The 9873-nt window shown below is 40.3% G+C and overlaps 1 protein-coding gene across 1 annotated transcript; it reads right to left on the bottom strand.

The window, feature by feature from the left end:
- Positions 1-2087: 2087 nt before the first annotated feature.
- LOC107665207 (gastrula zinc finger protein XlCGF7.1-like) lies at positions 2088-2939 on the bottom strand. Its single transcript, XM_016455992.1, has one exon. The coding sequence runs from the start codon at positions 2937-2939 to the stop codon at positions 2088-2090; it is 852 nt and encodes a 283-aa protein (XP_016311478.1).
- Between the last annotated feature and the right edge of the window lie 6934 nt (positions 2940-9873).

Genomic DNA, 9873 nt, shown 5'->3' with positions numbered 1-9873 from the left:
GGTTTTGCTTTGTTTCACAGAACTAATCATTGCCTGGGTTGCGTACGTATGTGTGGGGCAGAGCTATCAAAATGGGGACGAGACCCTTTTGGGGAAGGGGCGTGTTTGTTTTGGTGATTTCAAATGTCAACATTGGCTACCAGAAATCGCTTACCCCACCTTTAATGACCTAACATCGCTCAGAAATTCACTCGGCCAACTGTGAACGCACGGACACAAACTGGCCAGTTCTGTAACTTACTCCGAGGATACAGGGTGATTATAATACCTTTAAGTGACGCACCCTGCTAGCAAATAACAAAAAGTGTTTTTTTTTGTCTATAATCACGAAAACTGTAACTTGTTAAGCCAGGTGACAGACAGAAATCATAAGATCCCTAATGGAGAGCCCCCTGCCCCGCTCATTGGTACTTAAGTATGATCTGTCCTGGACGCAGATTTGCGGAAATGTTAGACTACACAATAATCTACTTGAAAAATTATTTCAGAAGAGATCCGAATAAATCAAATATAACAATTTATTATTTGTCAGGTAAAATTGTATCATGCCAATTACATAATGAAACAATTAGAAGCCAATTTAGAAAAGATAATGCAATTGTGAATCACATTGTATCCGCGTGGCAACCCCGCTCCTGTACATAGACACTGTAGCCATATGGGAAACAGCCAAGTGTTCCACGCAGGAGACAAACAAATTTAACATAGTCACACATGTAACAGATATCCTAATTTAAGACACACGGTCTAAAATGCATAGCAAAGCACTTCTCTAAAGGTGTTTTAGAGAATAAACTTAACTAGCCTATGTGCACATGGTGCAGAGCTTCAGAGACTCTCACACACTGCATGGGGGTTTTTCTGACTACAGAATCCCAAAGTAGTGTTTTGTCACTTCCCTTGTATACTCAGACCGAAAACTTGGGGAGTAGTGTGGATGCCAGACATAACTGGAGCAAAAGTTATGTTTTAAAACTGAAATGCACTAGTGTAAACAGGGCTTTACTTGTCCATTTATGGTCATTTATGAAACATTTCTTCCATTTTCCAGCTGAAGGGATAGATTCCTCTCATTACATATAAAATTCAGGGCTGCCAACTCTCACGCATTCAGTGTGAGACTTACGCAATAGACATTTTTCTCACACCACACATCCATTTTCTCACACAGTGAAAAGCACCCTAAGTTGAAAATGTAATAGGATATTGGCAAAACAGATTTGGTAAATGCTCCAAGTGCGTATTTGTGTTTGCGCTCTGGAGAACGTCAAAAGTTTCTATTTACAATGTGTTTTGGTAGCATTGAGCAACGTAGCCAATCACAGACAGAAAGTTTCAGGAGCGACTGACACATCCCTCGTCCCTCACATAAATGCGGGATTAATTTTCGAATGGAAGCAAAATATAATTTGTTAAAATAGATGTAAATGCAGACTAATAGATTATAGAAAAATATTTGAATTTTCATGTAAAAATATATCTTAATTGTCATTTACAAAAGTAATGACTAGTAACTCTTCCAATTCTCTCACTTGTCTTTTGCTATTCTTGTTGTGGTAAACAGTTAATAGTTTTGTAGCACTGCAGCAGTTACTTTACATAATTTTATGATAGAAATGCAGTACCATCATGACGTTAATTACTAGGCTTGTCCAGATCTCAGATGTACTTTAAGAAATCTAAAAATTCTGCTAAAAATCTTTACTGTTCTACTGAAGAAACAAAGTCACCTACATCTTGGATGGTGAGTTAACTAACAGCACATTTTTGGGTGAACTATCCCTTTAATTAATATATTGATTCTGACATAAGATAAATCAAATATATAAATCAATGCCTTCGTTCACTCCAAAAATAATTTCACACTGATACATATTTTCTGGTGCCATTTTAAATGACCAAGGCAGTTAAAATTGAAAGCTTTTTTCACACAAAGAACAAAATAGTCTCACATTTGCACGACTTTTCAGGTGTACTGTAACTGGGATGACAAAATACCATTTTTTAATCACACTGATCACAATTTGTGTTCTACCTCCAGAGTAAATGTGCAGGTGATTTTTTAAAACGGATTTCTAACCCATTTCTCACCTTGAAGAAAACTGCAGTTTCTTTCCAGAATGTGCTTGCAAATGACGTTTCAAGTTTCTTTGACTTGTAAAACTCTTGTCACACTGAAGACATGTGTAAAGCTTCTCTCCAGTGTGAACTCTCATGTGGACATTAAGGTTTCCTTTTTCATTGAAAGTTTTTCCACACTGTTGGCAGGTGAAAGGCTTCTCTCCTGTATGAACTCTTATGTGAACCTTGAGGTTAGTTTTTGTTGCGCAACTCATTCCACAGTGATGGCACATGAAAGGCTCTTCTCCAATGTGAGTTGTTACATGATTCTTAAGGTGATTTGTGTCTGTAAAACTCATTTCACACCGATGGCATAGAAAACAGTTATCTCTTGAGTGAATCTTCATGTGGTAATCAAGATTTACTTTACATCTGAAGTTCATTCCACATCGAGCACATACGAACGGTTTCTCTCCAGTGTGAATTCTCATGTGGACATTCATTGCTGCTTTATGTTTAAAACACTTTCCACAATGAAGGCAGGTGTAAGGCTTCTCTCCAGTGTGTTTTCTCATGTGGTTTTTAAGAGTTTCATTCTGAATGAAGCATTTTCCACACTTTTGGCAGGTGTAAGGTTTCTCTCCTGTATGAATCCTCGTGTGAACTTTAAGGTTTTCTTTCCGAGTGAAACTCTTTCCACACTGTTGGCAGGTGAAATGACTTCTAGCTCCTGTCTTCTGAGCACTTTTTCGAGAAGTCGTCTTTTTAGTCTGTGAGCAACTAAAAGATTTTTCTCCAGTTCTTAAATCGTGATGTTTCTCATCTAGATCTTTCTCTATCTTTACATCAAGTTCTTGAATCTCCTCTTTCAGTGGCATCAGGTCTAAAGTGGAGGAAAAAAAGAAAAGGAAAAAAAAGAGTTTTGGGGTTCAAATGTTTAATATTGACTTGGATAGTCCAGTCCTTTGTTTATAGACTTCCTAAATACAATAAGGAATTTATTAATAATTTTTCAGACTTTTATCAACTGTGATTCCTACCTCTTATATCTTATTAATTTTAATATTCTTGATTGTTGTCCTGACAAACCATTGGTTAAAGACTTTTTAGATCTTGATGATTCTTTTAACCTTGCACAGCCTGTACTGGGGCCCACTCATAGGCATGGGCACACGCTGGATTTAGTGTTTTCTTCTGGTTTTCCCATTTGTAATGTTGACACTGCTGATATTCCTTTATCAGACCTTCCTTCGGATTCAAATATTAGGAATGCGTGGTTGAACTTTATTTTTAATGAAGTCTCAGCTCACGCGAGTAAAACATTGAGTGTTTGTTCGCTTCATTTCACCGTGGATTCCTTTGTAAACAAGATGACACTGGATTTGTAGTGAGACTGAGATTAAAAAGCAATGCTGTGCCGTATATATTGGATCCGACAGGTATAGCGCAGCAGACTTATGTGAGTAAAAAATATTTGTACTATGTGTCACTATTGCTTTGTTAGAGATCGCTTGATATGTCCTGATTATGTGTACGTGTCTAAAGTCACAGAAGGCTCCAAATATGAAGGGCGTAGCTTGTCAAATGGCGCTTTTCCACTGCATGGTCCGGCTTGGAACGGTTCACTTTTTGGGGGTTTTCCACTGGGTACAGCACCTGGTACCTGGTACTTTTTTTAGTACCACCTCGGTTGGGGTTCCAAGTGAACCGTACCGTTACCAAAACGTGACGTGTAAACTCTGCTGATCACAGATTGGCCGGAGAGAATCGTCACTACCTGCGTCACTGAACTTGCGACACAAACACAAAAGAACCGCGGAGCCGTACCGAGCCGTACCGAGCCGAGTCGTACCACGCAGTGGAAAAGCGCCAAAAGAGACACACAGAAAGTTAGTTTACTATGCAAAACTATCATCCAATCATAGAAGTGGGCGTTTACTTCCAAGCCTTCAATGTGGCACACCCATAAAAACCGAGCGTTTCTCGAGCCGGCCTGGTAGAAAATAGCTTATTACTTATTGATTTTGATGTTTTTGAATGTAAAATCCAAACAAATGTCATATGTGGACCGAATAAAAAATAAATAAAAATAATTTAAAAAGCCAGTTCATGACCCGTTTAAGAAGAGATGTTCAGTTCCACAGCATCACGCATCTGCGTGACCATGCTCTGAAGCACATGTGTTATTAGTCCAATGGAATGGCAAGACGTCATGGGCAGGATGACGTAGCGACCAGGAAGCTTAAAAACACGCGCTGTGGGTATAGCGACAGCTTCTGCATTTTCAGTTTGTTTGTTTAGGAACAGAGCAACATCATTCGGCTCTCAAGGGAGCTGATTGTCCGCATTGTGAGCGGCTCTAGCTTAGTATGCTCCGCTCGTGCCAGGTGCTCTTCAAGGAGGGCGCCCTCGCAAGCGTTCCTTGCTGCTCAGGTCCCGCTTCTGCAGAGCGGCAGCTGCTAGGGGTGTGAATCGTCACTGGTTTCACGATTCGATTCAATTTGATAACGTTTATCAAGTCAACGATTTGATTCGTTATCACAATGCATCATGATTATATCAAATTTATGTTGTGCATTTTTATTAAATTATATAAGCAGGCTACTTTTTAAAATAACTACTAATTAATAATAAATCAAAACAACTGTTAAGAACTTAACCAAATTAATATAGTTTCAAAACATACATCACCAAATACACAAAATAATGATCTTTAAAAAAGCATATGACCCCTTTAAGTATCCGAAAGTTTACAGACAATCATAGTTATGGATTTTTCTTTTTTCCTCAGCATTATTGCTGTTTGATTATTACTAATGAGATCATAGACAGTGGCAGCTTTAATAGGCTGCATTCACACTAGTGCACAGACATATTTCAACATATCAGATGCTTTGTCCTGTTCTGAAAACATAACTGACTGTGTTTACATCAATTTCGTATGAAAGTATTCGGAGATGCAAGTGCATTTAACCGCAGCGAGTTATAGTTTTTTTTTTTTTTTCCTCAGCATTATTGCTGTTTGATTATTATTGATGAGATCATAGACAGTGGCAGCTTTAATAGGCTGCATTCACAATTTCGTATCATAAAAGTATTCGGAGATGCAAGTGCATTTAACCGCAGCCGCGATCAAGCTTCAGGACAAACAAACACAAAGCAAACATGAAAGTCTGTCAGTATGTGAGTTTCGTGCATCTTAATACTGCATTCCAAACGGCATCAATGAAAGCACAACTAGAGTAAAACACTGAAATAACGGCGGGTTGAAACACACTGCCAAGCAATGCGCACGTGTCTCACAGCGCATATCATGTGCAATGAAGCCTGCAGCGATTGTCTCTAGCGTACACGTACCATATGTGGGAAAACGCACTAAGCTTGGTTTTTCCAAAATGTACCCAGATCTCGGATTTAAAACTACTGGGTGCATTTTTTAATACTCGTGTGACAAGCGCGTATGCGAATGACGTCATAGGCTATAATCGATTATGGTCTATTACTGCATCAATGCAGAATTGTCCCTGTCTGCATCGCAATGCATCGATGTAAAGATTACTTTCAACACCCCTAGCGGCTGCGGTCGTGGGGATGTAACAAATGGTGTAACTCACTGATTAACCACCATAGTACGATGCATTGTTGTGTAAACTAACTAGCCAGTCACAACTGCTTCCCGAAAACATGGTCGCATCTCCATTGTTTGAACCCCATTAGTTCAACAATTTAGGGCCATTGTTAATGACGTTACACGTATGTGGTGGAGTAATAACTTCTGCTAATTAATTGATTCGAGATCTCTGAGAAGCTGCTGTATTGAACATGGCATCTGATGGCTAATTTACTATTTTTGTGCTCCCTGTCATTTTGCTTTATTTGATGTTTGATTCATCGTGGGTTCCCTCTTACGTCATACTCTGGGGTTCCCTAAGGAATTTATGCACATGCGCGCTCTTCAAAAATGGAGCTTATTGAGGACGAGCTAAAATATATTGTTTGAAATGTATATATATATTCAAATAAAATGGAAGATATAGATTGTACTGCATGTTAGCTTGCTTATTGTGCCCAAAAGCATAATTTATTCCATATGTCCATATGTCTTACTAACAAGAAACTATGCTTCCAACCACAGCTGTAGTTCCAACCATGTAAGTTTGCAATGCTGTATGCGTATGTTGGTATGGACTATGGTTTCGGGAAACACCGAATCGTTGAACTATGTTGGTAACGACAGAACTTAAGAACATAGTTGGCTAACAATGCTTTTGGGAAACGCACTCCTGGTGGAAGGGTTGGAGACGGGCTTGTCCCTTTCTTCGCCCTCACACACCAGATCTAGTGTTCTCTCTCAGGGATCGGAAACACACTCTGCGATCTCAGTCTTGAGGCTCAGGTTCAAGATGCTGATGCTCAAACAGATCGTGTCTCAAATCAGGTCCACGGACTGGTTTGTCATGATAGATTTAAAGGACAAACTTCCAGGTATCCATCCTTCCTCAACACAAGAAGTTCCTGAGGTTTGCTTTTGGGGGCGAAACACAAATATCGGGTTCTTCCTTTTGGCCTAGCACTCTCACCTCGCACTTTCACTAAGTGTGTTTATGCTGCTCTCGCTTCTATGCGACTCCAGGGCATCTGCGTACTCAATTATATCGACAGTTGGATTGATATTAGCTCAATCACAGCAGATGGTGGTTTGGCATCAAGATGTCGTCCTCGCCCATATGAAAGAGCTGGGATTGAGGCTGAACGCCAAGAAAAATGTGCTTTCTTCAGTACAGAGAACCACTTATCTGGGCATGGTGTGAGATTCAACCACGATGCAGGCACATATGTCTCCTGCTCAAATCGAGTCAATCCTCGCAGCGAAACAAACTGGAATAATTCAATCGAAATGCAACATGAGTCTCTGTTCTCTCTGCCATCTCTTATGTAATCAGCCTGGTTTTCTTTACATTAGTGCTGTTTTGGACTGACTGTTTGAATGTATTGGCTTACTGGATCATTGGACTGAAAACTTTCCAGGAGTTTAGTGGCTTAAAATGATCTGATCACAAACAGAGAAGCAAAATCGGCATTCATTGCATTAAATTATTTTAACACGTTAAGGATTTTTAAAGAAATTACATGCGTTAACGTGCTACGTTGACAGCCCTAGTATTTATTAACGTAATTCATTAATGCATAAGCAGACTTTAGCACTGCATACAGATATATTTCTACATCATGAGGTGATCAGAATCCCCATCGGATTGCAATCAGAAGGTATTTCAAACACTCGCTGCTGTCTGAAAGTGAGTTTTGAGCTGGATATAGTTTTAAATGTCTTAAATATTCAGATTAGCTGGTAGCCTGATATGAAAACATGGGAAATGTTCTGTGGTGTTGACCTTCTCCTGACCCAGATTAACTTTCATGTATTCATGACCACAGTTGGCCTGCTTTGGATCAAGGAATTCGATGGGCCAAAAACCCCTGGCTGCTGGCCCTGATGAGGCACGATGAAGCCCCGCAGCTGACAGTGGAATCGCAACTGGCCCTGGCACACACGAACACACTCACTTTTTGCCCATCAAATGCAACTTATGACAATAAACTAACATACACCGATCAGGCATAACATTATGACCACTGACAGGTGAAGTGAATAACATTGATTATCTCTTAAAGGGTTAGTTCAGTCAAAAATGAAAATTAGGCTGCGTTTCACTCACCCCCGAAGCATCCTAGGTGTATATGACTTTCTTCTTTCAGACGAATCCAGTCGGAGTTATATTAAAAATTGTCTTTGATCTTTCAAGCTCTATCGTTGCACTCAGCGGGTGTTGCATTCCTTCGGTTCCAATGACGTGAAATAAAAAGAACCCTTCCACAAACAAAAGTGTCTCACACGGCTCCGGGGGTGAACAAAGGCCTCCTGTAGCGAATCGATGCGTTTTTGTAAGAAAAATATCCATATTCAAAACGTAATAATCACTTTAATCTAGCTTGCGCCAACAGTTGACGGAAGCAGTTCCGGGGGAATGACGTGTGAGGTCAGCGTTGCGAAGGAACCGAAGCACTGCAACACCCGCTGAGTACAACGATAGAGCTTGAAAGATCAAAGACAATTTTTAATATAACTCCGACTGGATTCGTCTGAAAGAAGAAAGTCATATACACCTAGGATGCATTGGGGGTGAGTGAAACGCAGCCTAATTTTCATTTTTGACTGAACTAACCCTTTAATCACGGCACCTGTTAGTGTGTGGGATATATTAGGCAGCAAGTGAACATTTTGTCCTCAAAGTTGATATGTTAGAAGCAGGAAAAATGGACAAGCATAAGGATTTGAGCGAGTTTGACAAGGGCCAAATTGTGATGGCTAGATGACTGGGTCAGAGCATCTCCAAAACTGCAGCTCTTGTGGGGTGTTCCCGGTCTGCAGTTGTCAGTATCTATCAAATGTGGTCCAAGGAAGGAACAGTGGTGAACCGGCGACAGGGTCATGGGTGGCCAAGGCTCATTGATGCACGTGGGGAGCAGAGGCTGGCCCGCTTAAATTGCTCAAGAAGTTAAAGAGCACCTATTATGCCTATTTACCTATTATATCTTTTTACAAGATGTAACATTGGTCTTAGGTGTCCCCAAAATGTGTCTGTGAAGTTTCAGCTCAAAATACCCCACAGATCATTTATTATAACGTTGAAAATTACATTTTTGGGGCAGGTCTAAAAAAAGAGCTGTTTTGGTGTGTATCACGTTAAATGCAAATGAGCTGCACATTCCCGCCCCGAAGAGGACGTGGCGTATACATCTCTGCTTTGCATACCTACAGCAATAAGCAGCCGTTAGAAGCAATATGAATGAGAGCGAGATTTGAACCGGAGTTAGACACAGATGAAGGATAGACTCCGGCAGGAGAAACACATACGAGAATGAACCAGGACGTCTCTGAATGGTTATTTGATACATTTATGTACTTGTAGAGTTTTCACAGCCCATTTGCAAAGACGGATGAGCGACACACACAAATACTTCGATAACGTTCGCTATGTGCTTCAATGAAACGACACACACACAAATACGGTTAAAACGTTAGCTAAGCACTATAACGACTAGGGGTGTAAGAAAATATCGATACACGTGAGTATCGCGATATTTTGTTTGGCGATACTGTTATCGATTCTCAAAAACGCAATATCGATATTTAAAAAAAATAAATAAAAATCATACAAGATTCATGGCAGCTGTTCCGTTTTGAGTTTATATCCCGACCGCTAGTTAGCAATCTTCTTATCTCTGAACTTAAACGGTGACAGGAAGTACTAGCACTTAATGCTAGCATTAATACAGTTGCTTATAATGGAGGATGAAACAACTGTTCCAGCTCCGGCGTCAGTGTACAAAGCTGAAGTGTGGCGTCATTTTGGCTTTCGTTACAGACAAGTAGGGTTGGGTACCGAACTCGGTACTTTTAAGGGTACCGACCGAATTGCGTTGGTACTACAGAGTACCGATTCACGTTAAATCGATCTGTGCCAAATTTCGGTACCTGAGAACGCATCTGGCTCATACGCTACAGAGAGAGAAAGAGAGACCCTGTGACGTGATGTCACCCCTGCAACTCGTTCAAACAACACACAGGGCAAGCCGAAATGTTCTGAAGTGTGGTTACAATTCTAGGGCCATATGGTTTCTGCGAAATCGCGCACGGGATCGTGGAGTACATTCATAAAAACGTAATTTACTCTATAGCGCGGAATGCCACGTAATTCGTCAATTTTTGGACAAATAAATCAAACGTAGCCACTGCCACTTAATTCGAAT

The sequence above is a fragment of the Sinocyclocheilus anshuiensis genome, unplaced genomic scaffold, assembly GCF_001515605.1.
Source record: "Sinocyclocheilus anshuiensis isolate Anshui unplaced genomic scaffold, SAMN03320099.WGS_v1.1 scaffold852, whole genome shotgun sequence".
Classification (NCBI taxonomy): Eukaryota; Metazoa; Chordata; class Actinopteri; order Cypriniformes; family Cyprinidae; genus Sinocyclocheilus; species Sinocyclocheilus anshuiensis.
This window is presented reverse-complemented; position numbering and strand designations above follow the sequence as displayed.

What these genes read in the sequence shown, in the direction of transcription:
- LOC107665207 (XM_016455992.1), bottom strand. Translation starts at nt 2,939, where the DNA reads ATGCCACTGAAAGAGGAGATTCAAGAACTTGATGTAAAGATAGAGAAA.